A 22,363-nucleotide genomic window follows, 5' to 3' on the forward strand; every position below is an offset into this window, starting at 1 on the left:
CAAAGGTTTATAATTACTCTTTCCTTCCCTCGAATCTTGAGCAGTTTCTTTTCAGTACGGATTTTAAGGAGTTAGTATTTTGCGTGTTAAAGTTAGGTGGTAAAGTGAAAATGTGAATAAAGGGAAAAACTTCATATAAGAAAAGTGCTCAAGCTTCGCGGGACATCCCAAAAAGGAATACTGCTCAAGCTTCGCGGGATGGATGAAGTATTTTTTTATATTTATTTGAATTAATGATGAATTATTTTGATTAATTAATTCAAAGTTATGATATATATATATATATATATATATATATTTAATTTCAATTTTTAGTGATAGATATTAATTAGAGTCCATTATATAATACTAATATTTTTTATTTTTGTAACAAATAATTATAGAATAGAGAAATTAAGAATGAGATACGGTAGTACACACTAAATTGCGGGACAGAGAATCTCATTCCGAAAAAAACTAACATAGTCCATAGAAAGAACTATAAATCACATCGTTAGATTCTTACATAGATTTTTAGTGAATTTTTTTTTTTTGGCAATTTTATAATTTAATAATGGAAATTCTAATTAGGTGACATTGTTATTTTGTCGTCAAATACTATAAGGGGGGACACAAATAATATTTCTTTTCAAATTTGAGGATTTTTTTTAAATGAAAACATATTTTGAAATAAACGTTAAAAGTAGCCAAACTAAAGTCTATAATTAATTTGTTTTGATAGATAATGAATTTACAACAAACACAGCGCTAGAGCTGAGCAAAATCAAATCGGAACCGTTAAATCGAACCAAATCGGACGGTTTGGTTCGGTTTTTAGAGATAAAACAGTGCGGTTCAGTTTAAAAAATTTCAAACCACCAATTTTCGGTTTGGGTTCGGTTCGAACAAGGCGGTTTGATTTTTAAACCGAACCCGCCCGAATTAATAATTATTATAATATATTATATATTTTTAAAAATAATTAATTATTAAATTATTAAACATTAGGGTTTTATTTTAGGTTCAAATTAAATATTTAGCATTTTAGAACTAGGGTTTCTGTTTCTCCCTTTTTATTTAACATTACTGAAGCTAATCACCCTTTTTATTTATAGCAAAATTGTTCCATTTTGTGGAATATAGCTTAGTTTAAAAAAAAAAAAAAAAGCGGTTTAAGCCAAACCGAACCGAAAATTTACGGTTCGATTGGTTCGGTTTTGGCAACTGAAACGGTTTGATTTTGTTTGAATTTTGTAGGGCAGTTTGGGGGTTCGGGTTGAAACCGAACCGCCCGAATGCTCACCGATACACGGCCCCAACAAATGAAATTGCAGATTATGTACAGAATTAAAGGAAGTAGGGCAAAAGAGTGGCTAACAATTGCCAAGATCGTTTTCCAAGAAAGAACGAGGAATCCCTTGGAGCAGACAAGAAACCGGCGGAATAGTCAAAGTGTGGAGGTGTCCATAAGCATTCCAGCAGAAGGGGTCGAGCACGAGATCCCCCGTGGAGGGAAGAAGCTCGACGTCAGCAAAGGTGATGTTGGTGCAGGGGATTGCGTCGCTGCAGGCGAGGTGCATGGGAGGGCTGCGGACGTCGTAGGTTCCCTTGATGTCGGAGTAGTGTATGTCGGAGACGTAGACGGCGGAAGTGCGATTGGAGCAGTCCTTGGAGAGGCAGTAGAACTGGTCGATGATGATTGGGTTCCTCACGTTGTCCATGTGGATGTTGTCGAACAAGACGCCCGACACCGCCCCCGACCCGCCCTGCCACGTCTTTATCCTCACGCCGTTGTCGGAGTTCTTGATCACCGAATCCCTCACCGTTATGTTGGACGCGCACGCGCGCGAGTTGTGGTTGCCCAGACTCCCTATGCTGTATTGTATTGTTACTAATTAATATGCATGTTTAGATTAATGTTGAATGTAAATTATATATGGACCTGATGCCATGGCTGGGCCCGCAAGTTAGATTCCTAATGTCCACGTCGTAGCATCCCGATCCTATTGAGACACAGTCATCACCTGCAACACAAGTTGATTCATTTTAGGTTAATTACTATTTACTAGTATGTATGAATATGATGCATGTTGTGATTAATTAGTTACCGTTGGAAATAACAGAATTGTATATCTCAACGTTGTTGGTGTTCTCTATGTGAATCCCATCAGTGTTGGGGCTTAGAGGTGGAGCACTTATGTAAATTGATTCTATGTGAACATTTTGGCAGCTATCGAATCTGAAATGGAATTGTGGGCTATCTTTCATCTTGATTCCTTCCACTCTCACGTTGTTGCTCATGAAGAATCTTATGGCCTGCACCAATATTCAGAAAATTAATTAAAGAATTAATGTTAATGAATTTGATTTTGGTAGCGTCCACTCACAATTGGACTGTCACATGGTTCCCGAACTATGCTACCGTTTGCCACCTGCGATGGATGGATATAATGAGGATTAATGTACTATAAAACAACATATATATGTTATTGAAACAACCTTATGAGGTTTGCAGGGCAAATTCCACCAGGGCTGGCCCCTGCCATCAATTAGGCCTCCTCCTCGCAGTGATATCTCGTTGATTCGATAGAAAACCAGCCACTGCCGCCGACTGTAATTCTTCGGCCACCACTCCGGTCCATCCGGGGGCGTTATAGTCCCCTCAACCTGAAAGACCAAGGCGTTTTGACAAGGGCCGCTGAAAATAGTTGATTGAATCATAAAAGTATAGCCGTTGGGAACGAGTAAGACGCCGGACTCTGTTTGGCATGCATTTTCCCATGCAGCTTTGAAGGCTTCGGTATCATCCGTCACGCCATCGCCAACGCCGCCAAACATTCTAACGTCGTACACTCCGCTGTTGTTCTCGTCTGAGGAGGGCGGCGCCGCTGCTGGAGGCGAGGCCTCAGGCGGAATGGAAATTTGGTGGGAATGCCTATGCATATGCCTCTTATGGTGGTGGTGAGATCTAGCATTCATAACTCCGATGCAACTGATGAAATAAAATACCAAAAGGGAAGGGCGAAACGCCACCATCTTTTTGACAAATTAAAGGAGGGATGGTGACAGATGAATGAAAAGACACGAGTGTGAGAGTGACAAACTAGGTTTAGGTTAAGAAAGTTGTAAGAAGCTTTTTCTAAAGTATGAGCAACCGAACTCCCCACTAACATCAACTTAATTGCCTTCAATCTGTTTGTGAATGACATGCAAAACCAGTTTCCATCTATATATAATATTTGTGAGGAGTAAGGGTGGATCCAGGATTTGAAGTTAGAGTCGGGGCTGAATTTATTGATTTACCATGTCTGAAGATATTTATAAGCAAATTTTTTTGAGCATTCCGTACACTTCATTTTCATGCCTTTTTTTAACAATCACTTAATATTATCCCTTCTTAAAGTGAAAATAAAGATGGAAAAATGGTGAACTTCTCTTTTGTGTAAAATGTGGGAAAAGAAATGAGACTTTTAAAGGCATAATTAAAATTTTGTTATCTCTCCTTTTCACATGATAAATTTATCCATCAAAGTAAACGCACCTTAATAATTATAAGGGTTGATGGTTCTTTTTACCCATTCTCAAAGATAAAAAATAAAAAATACCCACTATAAAAGAAAACTATAAAAACTACCTATTTTGAACTTGAAATCACAAAACCACCCTTACTTAATTCATAACAAATGCTGAAATTGAAACTTTGCTCAACATGCTCGATTAATGCACGCCGAGCATCAGTGGTAAATACACTAATACTCGACATTTATCGTTTACAAGTCGAGCATCAGTACAAAATACACTAATGATCGATATAAGGACAAAAATGTCCTAAATGGATATATTTACATATTTTAATAAAAGGTGAGTATTTTTAATGTTTTGTCTTTGAGAATGAGTATATATATCATTTTGCCCCTGATTATAAATCATGTGGTGTTAGCCTTAATAATATACTTGTTGTTACTACAAACAATTATTAAAGAAATATTTTACGCGTGTAAGTTAATTACAATTTAATTATTACATCTATTCATAATTATATTTTATTAATAAATACAAATCGAGATTGCTATTACTGACTCTTTTTAAATTTTCAAACACATGATAAATAATTTATTAGGATATTATTCATTTTACATATAATCATTTTCCTATGGATGGATGATGCACGGGTGGGTCGGGTACACGTAATCCGAACCCATATTTTGGGTATCCGTAACCAAATTTAAGCCGATTTTTAATATTCAAACTTGTACTATAATCGACCAGATTAACCAGGGGCTTAGCTCACGTGGCCACCGGGTCCTCACTTCAGTGATGAGACTCGGGTTCGATCCTCATTGGGAGGTTCGATCCTCATTGGGAGCGAATTTGGTGATTGGAGAGATAAGGTGGGCTTGGTGATTTCTTGGAGTGTTTGGGGTCAGAGACGGATCTAGAGGCCGGGCAGATGAGACTCGGGTTCGATCCTCATTGGGATCGAATTTGGTGATTGGAGAGATAAGGTGGGCTTGGTGATTTCTTGGAGTGTTTGGGGTCAGAGACGGATCTAGAGGCCGGGCAGCCTCGGCGGTCGCCCGGTCAAAAATTGAAAAAATCAGAAAAAATTGGGGGTATTTCATACCTATGGAAAAAATCAGAAAAAATTGAAAGGTAGTGTAGTTTTTTTTCAAATTTTAAAGGTCATGGTAAAACCAGAATTGATTGAAAGTTGTATCCCTTACAAAATTCCTTCACTATTTATTTTGATTTTTCCACGTGTTTAGACTTGAAAATCAACCCCAAAGTTTATGTATTAATCCTTAAATTTATGTAAAATGCAAAAAAGAATAAACCGACCATTTTCATATAAGACATTGGAGGTTTTTGAGTGTGGAAGAAAAAGGGCAGTGAAGGAAAAAAATCAAGAAATCAGATACACTCATCAGTGTCATAACCCCACCCCTCGCATGTTCTTCCCATAACTTCCCACTTCCTTTGGTCCACTGCCACCGTCTGTCAATCGTGACCCTTTTGGTAAAAGCTAATCTTAAATTTTCAAATGATTTATGTATACATAAAAGAAACGATCAACAAGAAATGGAAATTGATACCTAAAAGTTACACTAAAATGTATAGTTTTACAATCCCATACATTCTGAAAGTATGTACAATTCAATTGCACATATCAAGACAAAGTTTTCACTCAGTTTTAAAAGAAGAAAGTCTATATAATGGGGATGAAAGTAGAGTTTAATCAGCACTATGAATTGATGACTGAATATTCCTTACATGGGAGTCACCAGAAATATTTTTAAAGTTTGCCAATGGCCACCATTCTCCTCTCCACAAATTTCTACAGTCTTGGTCCCCTACCCACCAAAAAATTAAAATTAAGAAATAAAAAATATCTATCGTTATCAAGGTTCTCGTTGTGGAGTTTTTAACGTAAAATTAAAGCTGTTAAATTTGGATTCTTCTATGTCCAATTATCACAATTCAGAGGATGATAAGATTGTTTTTTCTATAATTAAGGTAGATGACACTTCACCGCCCAAACCTAAATAAATTGGCACCTCCCTTTTCCTGTGCCAAGTGTGTGTGGATTACTATTCAATTATTTTAATATAGATTTGAGTATATATAAATGCTCACATTTCATATTATACAGGATACTGTTGCTATATGCTTTTGTTTCTGGTTATAATGACGCTTTATACGTTGATAGAAAGAAGCTCACATAATTGAGAGTGTAATAAAAGGATTCCATCCCATGAAAATTTTCCTCCTTCCTATAATTATGTTGGGGAAAATTAGGAAGGTCAGAATATTTTGGAATGGTGTCAACATTTTTTTACCTTGAGTTTGAATCAATGCACAGACAGAGCACTAGTTGAGTATGATTCAGATTGTCCGCACTTGAAGCTACCACTTTGCAGAAAACTACTTCATTTTAACCTTTTTCCACTTTACCAAACCAAAAAAGTAAAAAAGATAAAATGCAAATCTAGACCAAATATTTGTTTTCAAAAACAATTTAAATTATAAATCTCATATAGTGTCAATCGTGATAAAGAAGGTGGGTATTAATAAAGAAAGAATGAATGCATGAATGAGACAGTAGGCTTTCCGTCTAAATTCGCAGCGCGCATGACTTTCTTTTTTCACATTATCTCAACACCCCTACAACATTATGTGGTTATGGCCGCGCCACTACCTATTATAGTATCCCCCAACCAATCCTACTATCCTAGCTCAATTAGTAACATATTCCTCCTCCAATCAATAAATTGGGGCTTTGAGTTAGTACCACACAAAAAAATAAAGAATCATTATTGATTGTTTAAAGAAAAATAATTAAAAAATTCTACTTTACTTTTAATAATATTAATATTAAAAAGTAACTCCAACTTTGATCTCATGTTAAACATTTAACCCGAATTTATTATAACATGTATTTATCTATGATATACTACAATTTATAGCCCGAGTCAAAATATCCAATTAAATCATATACAGATGAAAACTGACTTGTTATAACCTAAACAATGAAAATGAGTATAGACTATATTTATAATAACTGTAAATTTGAACTGACAATATCAAAATTCGATCTATTTTTCTAAAATTAATCTTAATAGTAATATAAAAATGTCCCATTTCAAAGAAGAGAAACTTCTAACGCAGTAAAAGGATTCGAAGGATTTTGGTGAACGGAGCAGAGTGAGACTAGCAAACAACAAAACCAAACTAAGTTAGCCTGAGTAATTTCTCTTCATATATACATTTACAACAGCAAAAAAGTGAAGCGACCCCTCAAAGCCTCATGGGCGACAAGACAACACAAGTAATCTTCTTCCATTTCAACTATTACAGTTTTTTTTGTCAAATCATAAAAACAAAAAATGGTCAGGTAGAGAGGGTACATAATAAAACCTTGTTGTTCACTGCTACAATCAAATTTAATAAATACAAGAAACCTGAATACCAAGAGGAGAGATCATCACTTCGAACGAGGTTACAAACATATTTCAATTCTAAGTAGCCTTTTCACAACACAAGGACCACTATTATATATTACAATCCAAGGAATGCACATTGCTTTCTCGCGTGCTCGGGAATCAGCTTCCCCAATAACTCTGCTGGCACGCCCTTGAGCTCTGATCAATGGCACCAGGAGAAATGAGTTAGATAATGTTACATATGGAAATTGAACATCAATTATGGAAAGAAGAAAACTGGATAGCAAAAATGAAATGACAACTCACCATGTGGCTTGAAGTTGAATAATGGCGGAACAAACCGCCCATTGGGTAGCCTAACATTTGGATCACGCAACTCATCAAAGAATGGATGGACTAACGCCTCCAACTGCATCCCAAATAAGCCAACACAGCACAGAATAATGAGAATGGTTATCTCTAGATTCATTAACAACCATAGAGACATAAAAGATGGGAAAAGTTAAGAATGCAACATAGATAAGAAAGAGAATCTCGACAGCCCAATAATACCCTATTCTGTCACTCCCAATTCAATCGAACAAGAATCAACAGAGTTGTGTAACCTTGACAGAAAATGTTTGCTCAAGAAACTTAAACTACATGGAAAGACCAACATTCTCCAATGACTTATCATACTCAGTAACTTCAGAAGCACATGTGTTTTTCAACAATGTTTAAAAGTAAATGCACAAAGTTGTATTCAATGCCGTAAATGTATGTCCTCAAACAATAAAAATAAATGCTCACCGCAGTGCACCGCAGATTTGGAGAATACTGCAGTAGCCTTGAAACAACATCGACAGCCTCAGGTGGCATCCGCTTGTGAAATATCTGAAGATGAAAAAGTCTGTCAAATCATGCATGACGTACATAAATTATCATCTATGAAACAAGAAGTGAAATGTCATTACCTTGTGCCATGGGTGAGCTTTTATTTGGGGAAATTTGAATTCAGTGTAATTGGGGTTCATGCATTTGATCTCCTCCCTTGTTGGAGTGCCCAGGACCTACATACAAAGAAGTGTGTAAAATTCCTGTACATTAGCTTAAATTACATAAACCATAATGGACCACCAGGTGCTTCAAATCATAAATGGTACTATTAACATAGTAAAGATCAACCATGATTACCTTAATAATTTCAACGAGCTGATCAACTCCACTTTCACCAGGGAAAAGGGGCTGAAATAGAAATAGAACTTCTGCTTAGCAAATTAAGAACTTCATCAAGAAAGCAGTTAAAGGAAAAATGCAGTTTAGTCACCAACCTGCCCAAGCAGTAATTCAGCCAAGACACATCCAGCAGACCAGATGTCAATGGCAGTAGTGTATTCTGTTGCACCGAATATGAGTTCGGGAGCACGATAGTACCTCGAACATATATATGAAATGTTTGGTTCTCCTTTGACCTACATATTGAATCAAATAAGATAAGTAACATTACTAAGTTAGAGACCTAAAGATGTCTTGATCAGAGGTGGGAATGAATGGTGCTCACCAGTACTTTTGCACTTCCAAAATCACATAACTTCACCTGATGGGTGTGTGGGTTAACCTGTAGACAGTGGTGATAAGTAAGTTGTTTTGTACTTTTTATGATTATACATTAAATTGAAAATAAATTTACCAATAAATTTTGTGGTTTAATATCCCTGTGGCACACTCCAACGCTGCCATGGATATACGCTAGTGCTCTGAAAATCTGCCAGGTAAAGACACTTTAGCTTTAGAGAAAAGATTCAGCTTGTAAAACAAGTCATAGCTACTTAAATCTGGAACACAATGCCCAGACATTTCTACAAAATTTAACAATAAAATGCAAGTGTGATTAAGTATACCTGATAGGCATAAAGTTTAACATATATCATTGGCATCCTCTGACTCATCTTGTTATAATGTCTAATCACCCTATGAACAGTCTCAGGAACATACTCCAACACCAAGTTAAGGAAAAGCTCATCCTTCTCAGTCGTTGAGAAGAAACAATGCTTCAAAGACACAACATTGGGGTGGTCTAGGAGACGCATGGTTTGCAGCTCACGATTCTTGTACCTCTTATCTTGAAGAACCTTTTTTATGGCAACAGTTTCGCCTGTTTCTAGACATTTGGCCTGAAAGAGAACATCAGAAGATATAAGATATGCAGAATTGTGAACGCAAGGAAGCTATTTTTTTCCTTGCACCAGCAAAAGAAGAAGGTATCACAACAAACAGTACCTGAAACACTACTCCAAAAGATCCCTGCCCCACAATACGCTCAGCCATATAACTGATTGTCTGAAAAACCAAGTAGTCAAGATTAGCAATAACAAAGTTAACAAATCCAGCACAATGCAAATACTGAGTATCGAGCTTAACCTGTTTTGGTTGGCCATTTCTGCCCCCAATTGTGGTCACAATTATGTGACCAGTTTCTGTTCCATTACCATCTACAACAGCCGGTTCCATATCCTATGACATACGGTTACAGTTAGCACATTTATAAGCAATGACCTGTGACAAAAAACAGAATGGAGATTTTATCTTAATTATTTGTACCTTGTCGTCCCTGAGTTTCATCTCATTCATCTCATCTGGCAGCTTATCCAGCCCACCAGGCTTTCGACCAGGATCTCTTACACCAGTCGGAGGAGCTACACTAATTGAGGCCATTCGCTTTAAATCGTAACAATTGAAGCAGGCTTTCTCACCAGTTATACCGCCTCAGCTGAAGAAGCTGACTCAGAACCTATCTGCAAGAAACCCAACTACAGTTAACAAAGATCTTCATAAAAGTAAAATTGCAAGAATTCTATCAAAACACATAATGAAAGTCTAGAATTATTACATCAAACAACAAGAGACAAGCAGCTACAACCACCACTCCAAGGATATTTGTGTTTTAAGTTAGTAAATGGATTAACTATAAAACTGTATACGCGCTCATATATGAATATGAGTTTAATAGGTAAATACAGAACCAAAACCTAAAATCTGACTTCAAAGTATAGATATCTAAAGTATCTCTAGAATTACAAAGCAAAAGGTAAAATTAAAGCGCGCAAAGTTTCCTGCAGTTACCATAAGAATCACAACGGAAAATAATAATAATAACAATTATAATGATCTGTACCATTAGATCGAGATCTAGGAAGTAAGACAGCTATTATAAAGTCCGGAAAACCCAATTTTATGAAATATTCCCAAAAATAAATAAATAATTCCCAACTTGTTCCACTACAAGAGCAAATCCAACGAAAACGAGAATAATCAGAGACAAACAACCCTACAGCGAACACAAAAAGGAGACAAACGTACAAAATCAATCACAACCAAAAATTCAGCTAAAAAATCCAGGCAAATCTCCAATCGAAACTCAAAATCAAACAAGCTTCAAAAAATTAAACGAGAAAGATGCAAAAATCCAAGCACGCAGACTCATTCAGCTAATAAGACTTCCAAACCGACGACGCATCACAAAAAAAAACAAAAATCAAGCTCACCGATCCAAAACCGCGCCCGAAGAAAACAAATCAACAAAAAACTCGTCCACCGCAGAAATCGTCAAAAAATCCGCGACGATTTTCACCTCTTTTCGCCTGAAATTATCAGAAATTGTTTTAATGGAGGTAATGCGAATAGGCAGCCAGCTATTTGATGGGAGGGGGTCAGTCAGTCAACACGAAAATGACTCCGCCCCCGAAAGCATATAATAAAGTAATCAAATATTTTATCATTTTTAATTTAATTTGGAGGGTGAAATTGGAAATCAACTTGCTTTATTACTAGTGCTGCGCTATTACTTTTCTTTGCTTTTGACCGTTCAAACCCTTTTGCTTTTTCGAAAAATTTCTTTTGTCAGTCATTTCCTCACATTTTATTATACGTTTTCTGATTCATTCAAAACCCTAATTGGCCCCTTTCCACAACGACGGGCTAATCTACGAGAATCAAACGCCACGCCGCCGTTTAATCATTTCCTTGTTCTCTTTTAACGCATGTGATTTCTGCAATTACTCTAATCTAAACTTTTATGATAATGAAGTGGTTAATTATCAGGTCTAGCTAGCTATTCACACATTATTTGAATCGTGATTTAGGAAAAAAAAAGTTCAATTGAATTTAACAAATTCAAGACTAAATTTAAAATCACAGATAATATTCGCATCTAATGTATTTGACTATAATTTCTCGATGATTACAGTTCCTTTAGGCCAGCAGCTATGATTCTAATCTTTTCATGCTTCATAACCCAGCAACAAATTCTGATCAATTTTCAAGTCATTTGTTTTTTCTTTCGTTTTAGAGATTTGTATATGTTACGGCATCGTCTCACACGCCAAAGCCTGATTTTATGACGTCCCTGATGCTCAACTACACACATAGCTCTTATGTAGATCACACACATGTTAGCTCTTAGATCGTTCAAGTTAGACGTGCTCTTTAATTCCTGCACAAAAGAAAAGCACCAAGAGAATGGAGTTTGATAAAACATGGTATCATCATATGAGGACTGAGCCAAGAAAAAGGAATAGCAGTATTGAAGATTGTAAAAAATTTCTTCTTCTTTCTTGTGTATTTCTTAATGTCAACTACAATCCCTTTTATAGGGTAGAAGAATACGTACATAAGGAAAATAATATTTGTCTAGCTATAGTTGATCCTTGATTACAGTCCAATGATTTCCTTCCTTAAATACTTTTAACACTCCCCCTCAAGTTGAGTGACGGGATTTCTGATACTCAACTTGCCAAGAACCTCTGAGAAACTTTTGGAGTTCACTGCCTTGGTTAGGATATCGACAAGCTGATCTTCAGATCTCACAATGGGCAATGCCACAATTCCTCCTTCAATCTTCTCTTTGATGAAGTGTCTATCTACTTCGACGTGTTTAGTTCTGTCATGCTGGACAGGGTTCTCAGATATGCTGATAGCTGCTTCATTGTCACTGAACATTTGACACGTCTTTGTTGGTTGAAGACCCAAGTCAGTCAACAGTCTTCTTAGCTACAGGACTTCGGTTAGTCCACTCTTGATTCCCCTGAACTCGGCTTCTGCACTAGAGAGTGCCACCACTTTCTATTTCTTGCTCCTCCATGAGACAAGGTTGCCTCTAATAAAGGTGAAGTATCCTGCTGTTGACTTTCGGTCGACGGGATTTCCAGCCCAGTCAGCATCAGTGTATACCTGTATCTCAAGGTGTCCAGATTTCTTGAACAACACTCTATAATCAAAGGTTCATTTCAAATATCTTACAATCCTGAGCGCAGCTTCCATGTGTCCAGGATATTTCACCTTTATTGGAGGCAGCGGAGTGGACTGTTCATGTGTAGATGGAGTCTGCTCGGTGGGCAAGTTAACTTGCTCTGTTAGATCTGCTTCCAGGTCCGAAGTTGGCAACCAACTTAACAGGTCGACCCTACTCTCCTTCTTACTCTCCCCCTGACCGGTAAGGTGGTTGTTGTAAAAATACTCAGTTTCCAAAAAATTGCAGTTCATGGTGATTAAGATTTGACGTGTTTGAGGATTGTAACACCTATGCCCCTTTTGATTGACTCCATAGCCAACAAAGACACACTTAATAGCACATGGAGAGAGTTTCGTGCGTTCATGTTTGGGAATATGAACAAACACGGAACATCCAAAGACCCGAGGATAAAGAGTAAGAGCTTCAGGTATCTTTGCCAGAGTTGACAATTTTTGCAAAGGGGTTTTGAGCTGAAGAGTTCTAGTAGGGAGACGGTTTACAAGATAGACAGAGGTTGCTACGGCCTCTGGCCAAAAAGAGGTGGGTACACATGACTCAATCATCATAACTCGAGTCATTTCAAGTAAAATTCGATTTTTTCTCTCGGCAACACCGTTTTGTTCGGGGGTGTGTGGACATGTAGTTTGATGAATTATTTCTTGTTGTTGGCAAAAAGTTTTCATGGAATGATTAACAAACTCTCTCCCGTTGTCTGTTCGAAGGGTTTGAATATTTTTCTGAAATCGAGTTTGTACCATGGTGTAGAAATGAGTAAATTTTTCAAAAACTTGGGATTTCTGTTTTAAAAAATATACCCATGTTACCCTAGTGCAATAATCAATAAAGAGCAAGAAATATCTAAACCCCTGACCCCCATAACAGGTGACGGACCCTAAACATCAGAATGAACAAGAGAAAACATAGAGTTTACTTGAGTATCATTAGGCTTAAAAGATTGTTTGTGACTCTTAGCTAAAACACAAGTCTCACAAGATAAACTTCCAATTTTCACAAGTTTAGAAAATAAAAGCTTAAGATAACCCGTGGAAGGATGCCCTAAACGTCGGTGCCAAAGCCAGGCTTCCTGGTCTGCAGTTCCGTGAGCTAGCATCATCTTGCCTTTTTGAGCTATCTCATCCACATAGTACAGTCCATCCCGTTCAGTGCCACGCCCAATAATCTTCCCCATCCTGACATCCTGAAGAAGACAGAAATGAGGATGCATCAGCATGGTACAATTTAGTTCTTTGGTAACATGACTGATTGACAGTAATTTGTGTGAAAGAGACAGAACATATAGACAATTTGACAATTTTAAAGTGGGAGAGATTTCTACAGTTACAGCTCATTCGACCTTGGTCAAATCACCACTAGCAGTCTGAACATGGGTTCTAAACGATTGTGAGGGCTCAACAATATCCGACTTATCAAACGTCATTGTATCTGTGGCCCCACAATCAAAAATCCATCCTCTATCATTATCTTTTTTTTTATTTGAGACTTGATAAGCACTGGGGGGTTTTATGGAATTTTTGCATAAATATGGTTCATTTTCAGATTTATTTGAAACATCTCTATGCAATTCATCAAAAGTGAAGGGCTCAAAATAATTGGATCGGGGTTCATTTTGTAATTTAGGCAAACTTGTGGGCTGATGGGGTTTATTTTGGAATTTTCGAAACTTGGGGGGTTTAAAACTTAAAAGCTCAGAAGTTGGAGGGTTTAGTGGAAATCCAACAAACCCTATACCTGAAAACTCTTCTCCCTTAGTCATTTGCGCCACCTCCCCCGTTCCAGTAGCTCTCTCTCTCTCTCGTCTTTTGGTTGATGGCTGCCACCCACTGCCACCGTCGATCCGACGAGTTTCTGCCCTTCTACCGCCACCGCTACCTTCCCCTTCGCGGTCTTGTGGTTGTCGTCCCACCATTCGGGATAACCCACAAGCTGAAAACACATCTCTTTTATGTGTCTTTGCATTCCACAATGGCTGCAATGTAACTTTGATTTATCTTTCTTCCGCGAAGACGAGGCGCCGGAGCGATTTTGTTGAGGTCGAGCGGTGTTGGGTAGTGGCGGTCCCTCTGGCCGTGAGAATATGGCCGAGCGGCAGCAAGGCCGGCGCCGATTCCTCCCAGTGATGCAATTTCAGAGTCGGCGTGGTTGGTTGTCGGCTGCAAAATTAGTAGCCGGGCGACCTCCCGTCTAACTTTCGAAAAAGCTGACTCGACTGAGGGAGAAGGCGATTCTTTGAGGATATCTCTCCGGATGTTGTCATATTTCGCATCCAGACCTGATAGAAATTGGAATAGCCGTCTGTTCTCGATCAGTTTCCGGTACTTTGCAATTCCCTCTTCGCAGCAACCGATGGGGTTAGGGTCTCTTCTGTCGATATTGAGCCAAATTGCCTGTAAGTTGTTCCAATAATCCTCTAAAGTTTGCTGCCCTTGGTTTACTTTGTTTGCTCTTACTTCCAGATCGTAAATCTGGAGTGGGTCGGTAGTTCCGCTTCCATACATCACGGCCAAGCTATCCCAGACAGCTTTAGCCGTCTGGTGTTGGGCAAAATTGAGTACCAATTTCCCCTCCATGTTTTGTAACAGCCATGAAAAGACGGACATATCCGCCTCTTCCCATTTGTAGTAATCGGGGTCTGTCGTTTTTGGAGGTGGTGGTTGGCCGGTGATGTGGCCGGATTTCCCTCTGCTCCCTATGGCCACCTTCATGAGACGGGCCCATAGGGCATAGTTGTTGCCATCTAGCTTGAATCCCAGCGAGACGTTGTTTGAGTTTTGTACCAGACTTGCTATCTGTAATGTTAACTTATTTGGATCTGATATGGTAATTTGTTTTTCACCCTCTGACATGTTTGTGGGTGTTCTGTTTTTTTCAGGAAGAAGAAGGTTGTGTTTTGCCTTGATCGAAGCAGAGGTTTAGAGAAAAGTATAGGAACAGTGATGAAAAAAAAAAAAAAAAAGATTTCTGAGTTCCAAGACTAATCCTGCTCTGATACCATGATAAAACATGGTATCATCATCTGAGGATTGAGCCGAGAAAAAGGAATAGCAGTATTGAAGATTGTAAAAATTTCTTCTTTCTTGTGTATTTCTTAATGTCAACTACAATCTCTTTTATAGGGTAGAAGAATACGTACATAAGGAAATGAATATTTGTCTAGCGATAGTCAAGGATCTTGATTGATCCTTAATTACAATCCAATGATTTCCTTCCTTAAATACTTTCAACAGAGTTAGTGTATGCGGGTGTTGAAGAGAGTAAAACAAAGAGAGACAAAAGAAATGGAGCAGCAAAGTGGCTGCCCGGAGACGGAGTAGCAACAGCTGTCCGAAGACGATGCAGTAGCAGCAGATGGAGACGTTGCAACAGCAGCTGTCTCGCAGCTTAGATCTCGGTCTCTCTCAAACCTAAGTGTAATCCTCATCCGACAATTCCACTGCCAAGTTCACCCTGTACCTCACTCCGGCTAACCCATGCAGAGATGGCACAGATCGGACAAAGAAGACACAAGCACTAAGCTTGTTCACACTTCGATCAAGACATGGAGAAGACAAGGGGTGCAGGGCACTTATCGCAGCTACAGACAATCAGGTCAGAAAATTCACCTGACAATAGAGATGGCAATTATACTCGCGGGTACCCAATCCTAATGGGGCGAGGATGGGGCTAATATTTGGGGGTTGGGGCGAGGACGAGTATGAAAAATTAAACCCGAATCGGGTTTGGGGCGGTGCCGACTATATTGATCCCCATCCCGAACCCGCCCCGAATAATATATATTTAGTATATTTTAAATTATCATAATTAATTAAGTATATTAATATTAATATTAATATTAATATTAATATTAACATTAATATTAAAATTCAAATTTATGATATATAATACTAAAAAATCAAATTATTTAATTACATGTAGATTTCTTTATCTCCTTCTTTATATAACATAATTCTCTTACCTTTTTCATCCATTTTTCAATATGGGACATTGTTTCTATTCAATTCTTCCACTCTTCTCACTACTTTTTGTCCCACATCCAAATTGTGTAGAATATACGAGGGGAGTTAGCTTATAAATAAGATTTCCTACACAAGATTTAAATTCATTAACTTTGCCATATTTTTTATTTAACGAAAAAAACAAATTTTAATTTTAAATAAATTTTAATAAAAGTTTAAAATTAAAATCAAAATTTTAGCAAATTTTAATTTTAATTTTGCGGGTACCTGACTGGTACCCTTCCCCCATTAGGTAATCTCGGCCCCAACCTCATCCCGATTTAAATGGGTGTGGGGCGGGACTGGGGATGAATTTCTTAGGTGGGTATAGGGACGGTAAAACAATGTTCGGCCTCGCTTCGCCATGTTGTCATCCCTATCTGAAAACTCTAGGTTTGACCGTTGAAAATAAATTTCAATTTATTTGAAATAGTACCTTCGTGAACACGTCAACCTTGGACTTTTTGCCCAAATTTTTTGGGCAACAGCAGGCTGCTTTATCTACTACATCCCAAAAGATACTATGAAACATTCCTATTTTATCTACTTTTCACACTGCGACCTGCTAGTGCAGTCTCATTCACGCAAAACAACTTTTCGTGGTCTTCCCAATAGCTAAGACGAACAAAACAAAACCGAATCTTGACAAAAAGGACAACTACTTGACAGACTTTTCAGTGTTGAGTAATGACACACCTCGACCAACGCCCCTTGCTTCTAGGTCACCGTCACCAAACCCTTCTGATGCCTCGAGGAAGGACATTGGTTCAGGCACACAATCCCAATCCTTCTCATTTGGCAAAGGCCATGATTCTACTTTTGACGGCACTCTGGGTAATCGAGTAAATTTTGGGTTCAGTTTTGATTACCACTAGCTTCGTCCCATAAAAGTGTGCACTTTTCGCTATTTTAGTCGTTCCACAAGATTGTGTACTTTTTTTTTAACCTTCTCTTCCACTAATAAAAGTTGGCTCATTCTTCCACTAATAACACACTCACCTAACATTAATTTAAACCCGTGTTACTAATAATCATGCAAACTATTATGGAACGAAAGGAGTATAATTTATGAAATTTCGGGTTTGTGTAATCGAAAATTTTGATTCGGGTACCCGAATAGATTACCACCCCTACTATTCAGTATGTTTACCCTTACCCAAATCCAGAATAATTGAAAGAAATGGACTAGAAACACGTGTCGTCATAGTAGGAATATTCTAACTGCAAAAATGTCAAAAGGTACCAAGAGCAATCAACACAGACATTGTTAGGCGTAGAAAAGAAAATGAATTGACAATGATACCCCGCTACTCTTAGAAAATAAATAATAAAGCCAAAAAATGAGGACTCCGATATAAATATTTATGGGTTTTAAGAAAAACCTCAAGTCATTTTCACTAGTTTCTCAACAAAAAGAATACACTCAAAAAAGGAGGAGAGGGCAAAAAGCAATCAATCAGACCGAACATATTATGGGGTATTTATTTTACATGATTAATATTTTTATCTTTAATATAAGGATTTCTTCAATTTCAGTTTTTTAATGAGATATGAATCAAGTAAAACTAGCTCAAATAATAAAAATTATCAAAAATTTTGAGATATCTCAAGTTTTCAATTCTTCAAAGCAGATAATGAATTAATCTTACTACTATTTTTATTTATTGAAAGCTAATTCTGAAAAGTAAACACTCTTAGTGTGGACGGTGCATGAGAGGAAGCATTCCGACTCCTTTCCAGTCTCCATCGGTGTCGTTAGTTGGTATTGTTCTTCATTTATTACAAGGATTGCATTCTCGCATAGTGAGTCCCTATATCTGTATTGGTTTTTGGCTGACCAAACCGTGAAAAACAAACCGCGTAAGTCCAAGGCGCCAATTATGATTTAGGCCAACTACTCCTTGACATATTGTTTTCCTGTCATTACCTGCTAGCAGTTCCAACAATTAAATATTATATATAAGTCCATAATGCTTCATGTAATTTGATCCTTTTTTTATGATTTTGTACAAAAACAAATTAATATAATCGTCAAAATTATAGGTAAATCACGTCCCGATTAACTTGACTTGTTTTTTGTTCATTTGCTTTCACGAAATAATTTAGAACGCTGACAATGTATTTGTTTTTTGTTACTTTATTGTTTCAACTATGTTTTTTTTCCATAGAGAAACAATTCTTTCATTCAAATATAAAACCCAAAGTAGACATATATATAATCTCTTATCTAACAAAATAGTTGGTGAAATGATACACGAAAGAGATTATGAGTTGGATATATTCAATGCCCTTTAATTTAAGTTAAGTATTTTATATATTTATCTTTTTATGAGTTGTATATGTATGTGTTATCGTCCTTTAAGTTAAGTATATATATTATATAATTTATTAAATACTATATTTTAAATCGAATAAATTATTGATAGTTATATTGAAAGCCTGAAAGTGAGATTGATTGTGAAATCGTTGTGATGATGCCAATGCTCTACTATACATAATTAAATTTGATTGAAATTCCGGCATGGGCTCCACTCAAATTCATATCAGTATGTTAGAATTATTGAAACGCACATTTATGTGAAATATAAATACATATGGTGGGGCTCTGCTTTAACTAAAACCTGAATTTTGAGGAGCTAAGCCTGAGATACTGTCGTGATTAGTTTAACTCATGTTTATCCATATCTAGGTAAGCCTTGCCGACATTAACCACCAAGTTTAACCTTATGACACTACTACACAAAGAGACAACAAATTAAATATTCGCATCTTTTCACAATTATACTTATACTCCTCTATTGTGCGATTGGATGAGGAACCATATTTGGTTGTGATGCAGCCAGGGTGACTCAAATGAAGTTTACCGAATGAGCGTCAAAAAACACAAGAAAAGACTTTATTTTCACAAGAAATCCATCATTTGCTACAACTTAAACTTGTTTTTTTTTTTTGAGACGTTTATACACTTTAAACTTAATTGTGAAGTTACCCACAATTATTATTAAAACGAAAACTTATAAATGAGTTTTAAAGAAACCGAGACTTGCAAATATCAAAAAGAAGGTTATCGTTTTGTCCAGGAACAATAGCGCCGCATCATCTCCACCAGGTTGGTTCCGCCGTGTTTACATTTTTTTTTTTTTTTGAAGAAATATATACTTGTTTAGCGAGTTGGAGCTTAACTCGGCTTTGAATTATCAAAATAAAAATTCTAATCGGCCGAAAAACAAAATACTAAAAGAAATTGGTTGCTTTTGGTTTTGAATTTCATACACCAAATGAAATTGGAAAATAATTGAATTGATTTTATTTTTTTTAGTTTTTCAAATTGATTACCCATTTATAGACTATAATTTATAATCTATAATATATCAAAAAGGCAACTTCCAATTTGAAATCAATTTCAAATTAATTTGAAAACTGAGTGACAATTTTGTAGTTATAATAAATTTAAAAGTTTATTTATAAACTATATTTTTTCTTTTTATTTTCTCTTTCTTTAACTTCTTATTTTTTATTTTTTTTAGTTCTTTCCAAAGTTATGAAATTCAATTAATTATAAAATATTTAATATGCATATCAAATTAAAGATCACGATAAGAGCTTTAATTTGATATATTTTATGTAAATATTTGATTTAAAATGTAAAAATTGTAGTATATGTTTAAATATTAAAATTTTAAAAATTCATCTCTCATCTTGTTTTGATAAATCTATTTTCTAATTATTTTTTATTATTTTGTGTTTTTTAACTTTTTTTTTTTACTTTTCATAATATCAAATTTTATAGTAATTGTGAAATTTTCTTTATTTTTTCAATATTCAACTCAAATATATTCAGTTGAAATTATTATTTTTGGTTATATCTATAAATATGATAATTGAATTAGCATTAATTTTATAAAAATAAAAATAAAATAAATAATTCTCCGATCCTTGTAGACTCGTTCATTTCGTGGACCTTGAACATTGTCCTCCATCCCCTTAAGTTTGAATTTGAGGTAACGAAGGCTCTGTGGTCCTAAATTAGTTAATTAGATGAGAGTGAGGATAATGCCATGCTTGCTCTGCTCATTCAAATGCTCGCTGCTCGGATTTCATGCCTAATAGGATCACCCATACTCTGCATGTTGGACGTTCTTAATGCAGATTATGCATGAATAATATTATACTTCTTTCGTTTAAAATAAATAAATAAAAAGCTGAAACATTTTTTAAATAATATTTAAATTATTGGCAAAAAAGTTCTCTCTCTTCCCTGTTTGGCACGGTTATTAAGAAGATGAGTGATTGAACGATAAAAGTGATAGAAGTGGTGAAGCCCACAACGTTTTGTGAGAGAATGTAATTTTTTGTTTTTGGAACGAATCATTATAAATGAGACAGACGAAAAATGAAAATGAAAGTTACTCATTATCTATGGAACTGAACGAATAATACTTATTCGATTACATTCATGAATCAAATTTTCACATATGTAATAACTATAGAGCCTCACTCTCACATCAAAGTCACTCATAAGTCATAACACTTTGCCACTTAAAAGTTACGAAATATGTGTTGCCACTTGAAAGTCTATCATAATTTATTCCACTCTTTTAAATTCCATGTAATTAATTTAAGGGTTAAGGTGCAGATCCACTCCTAAAATAGAGGTCATATAGCATTTGCCCCCTCATTCTCGACTTTGGCACAAACACTCCCCTATAGTTCAAGAAAATGGTGCAATTAAACCAAAACCTCTAACGTCGTTAACGTCTTAAACATTTGGGTTTAATTGCACCCTCTACTTTATGGGTGAATCTACACCTTAACCCCCTCCCCCTTTTTTCCAATTCCGGCAACCCACCTCCGATATCAACTTACCTGCCCCCGTACTCATCGACTCCGAGTTGCACATTGTCAGCTCACACGCGCCCAATTTTTGGTCGTCGATTGCCCACCGTCGACATGTGCGGAACGGTAAAGAAGCAGGTGGCGCTGCTGCATATCGGCGGTGGACAATCGACGACCAAGAGATTTGATGCGTGCGGCTAACACGGTGCAAGTCGGAGCTGATGAGTACGAGGGCGGCTAAGCTGATGCTGGAGGTGGGTTGCCGAAATTGAAAAAACAAAAACAAAGGGTTAAGGTGCAAATTCACCCCTAAAATAGAGAGTGCAATTAAACCCAAACGTTTAACAGACATTAATGGTGTTAGAGGTCTGGGTTTAATTGCACCCTTTTCTTATAGGGGGTGTTTGCGCCAAGGTCGAGAATGGGGGGCCAAATGTTATAGGGGTCTCTACTTTAGGGGTGGATCTGCACCTTAACTCTTAATTTAATTTGTTAGATCAGCAATATCGTGAGCATATTTTATTAAGAAATGAGAAAATCTAAATTTCCAAAGTAGTAAAGATTTTTTTTTTCATTAGTTCATGAAAACTACACCAGTTACTTTAATTTGGTGTATTGAATAAAATCACATTTATATGTAATATATAGTATTTGCAATCAAATTATGTAAAATAGGTAAATCATACTAGTATGTTATAGGGATGGCAATGGATCCTGGACCCGGTCCAGATCCGTGGATCCAGATCCGTTTTTACGGATCTGGATCTCATTTTTTTGGACCCGACGGATCTGGGCCGGATCTGGATCTCATTTTTTAAAACGGATCTGGATCTGGATCTTAAAATTTTAGATCCGGATCCGACCCAGATCCGACCCGTGGACCCGTTTATTTAAATATATATTATTTATTTTTTATATTTAATTTAGTAATAATATTAAATATATTAAAAATTAATGATAATACACAAATAAGAGCTACAAACCCTACTTTCTATTTTCTCCAATTCTCTCGGTCCTCCCTCTCCACTCCAGCCGCCAGGTCGCCGCCCTCCCTCACCAGCCTCCCTCCAGTTCGTCGGCCTCTCCACTCCAGCTGCCAGGTCGCCGCCCTCCATCTCAATCCAGTTCGCCGGCGAAGGCGAAGTTACAACCTTCCTCCAGTTCGTTTTAACCTCCCTCACCCTGCGTCCCTGCCCATCTCCCTCCCAGCCTCCCTCCAGTCCGCCGGCCTCACCCTGCCGGCCTCCCTCGTAATCCAGTTCGCCGGCGAAGTTACAGGTCGCCGCTCTCTCTTCGAAACCCCATAACCACAATACAAAGAAGAC

General features: G+C 36.9%; 2 protein-coding genes across 3 annotated transcripts; both read right to left on the reverse strand.

Moving 5' to 3' along the window:
• Positions 1-1,194: 1,194 nt before the first annotated feature.
• LOC131007250 (polygalacturonase At1g48100-like) lies at positions 1,195-3,183 on the reverse strand. The gene is made up of 5 exons (XM_057934402.1): positions 2,479-3,183; positions 2,367-2,411; positions 2,088-2,295; positions 1,922-2,003; positions 1,195-1,854 (listed from the first exon to the last, which is right to left on the reverse strand). The coding sequence occupies exons 1-5, from the start codon at positions 3,013-3,015 to the stop codon at positions 1,353-1,355; spliced, it is 1,374 nt and encodes a 457-aa protein (XP_057790385.1). The 5' UTR covers positions 3,016-3,183; the 3' UTR covers positions 1,195-1,352.
• A 3,530-nt stretch (positions 3,184-6,713) lies between these two features.
• LOC131007251 (shaggy-related protein kinase alpha) lies at positions 6,714-10,840 on the reverse strand. 2 transcript variants are annotated; one of them, XM_057934403.1, is made up of 13 exons: positions 10,445-10,840; positions 9,501-9,694; positions 9,321-9,413; positions 9,180-9,239; positions 8,801-9,073; positions 8,590-8,664; positions 8,461-8,517; positions 8,231-8,371; positions 8,094-8,144; positions 7,874-7,969; positions 7,710-7,793; positions 7,227-7,329; positions 6,714-7,118 (listed from the first exon to the last, which is right to left on the reverse strand). In XM_057934403.1, the coding sequence occupies exons 2-13, from the start codon at positions 9,612-9,614 to the stop codon at positions 7,036-7,038; spliced, it is 1,230 nt and encodes a 409-aa protein (XP_057790386.1). In that variant the 5' UTR covers positions 9,615-9,694; positions 10,445-10,840; the 3' UTR covers positions 6,714-7,035. The 2 variants fall into 2 exon arrangements, with proteins under 2 accessions (XP_057790386.1, XP_057790387.1); XM_057934404.1 differs by having other exon boundaries at positions 9,501-9,690; positions 10,445-10,652.
• Between the last annotated feature and the right edge of the window lie 11,523 nt (positions 10,841-22,363).

This window comes from Salvia miltiorrhiza, chromosome 1 (genome assembly GCF_028751815.1).
Source record: "Salvia miltiorrhiza cultivar Shanhuang (shh) chromosome 1, IMPLAD_Smil_shh, whole genome shotgun sequence".
Taxonomy (NCBI): domain Eukaryota; kingdom Viridiplantae; phylum Streptophyta; class Magnoliopsida; order Lamiales; family Lamiaceae; genus Salvia; species Salvia miltiorrhiza.

Coding starts and splice junctions, on each gene's coding strand:
- LOC131007250 (XM_057934402.1), bottom strand. CDS start 3,015: ATGGTGGCGTTTCGCCCTTCCCTTTTGGTATTTTATTTCATCAGTTGC. Junction 2,412..2,478: donor TGCCCTGCAAACCTCATAAG/GTTGTTTCAATA, acceptor CATCCATCGCAG/GTGGCAAACGGTAGCATAGT. Junction 1,855..1,921: donor GGGCCCAGCCATGGCATCAG/GTCCATATATAA, acceptor AATACAATACAG/CATAGGGAGTCTGGGCAACC.
- LOC131007251 (XM_057934403.1), bottom strand. CDS start 9,614: ATGGCCTCAATTAGTGTAGCTCCTCCGACTGGTGTAAGAGATCCTGGT. Junction 9,414..9,500: donor TGAAACTCAGGGACGACAAG/GTACAAATAATT, acceptor CGTATGTCATAG/GATATGGAACCGGCTGTTGT. Junction 7,330..7,709: donor CAAATCTGCGGTGCACTGCG/GTGAGCATTTAT, acceptor TTTGGGATGCAG/TTGGAGGCGTTAGTCCATCC.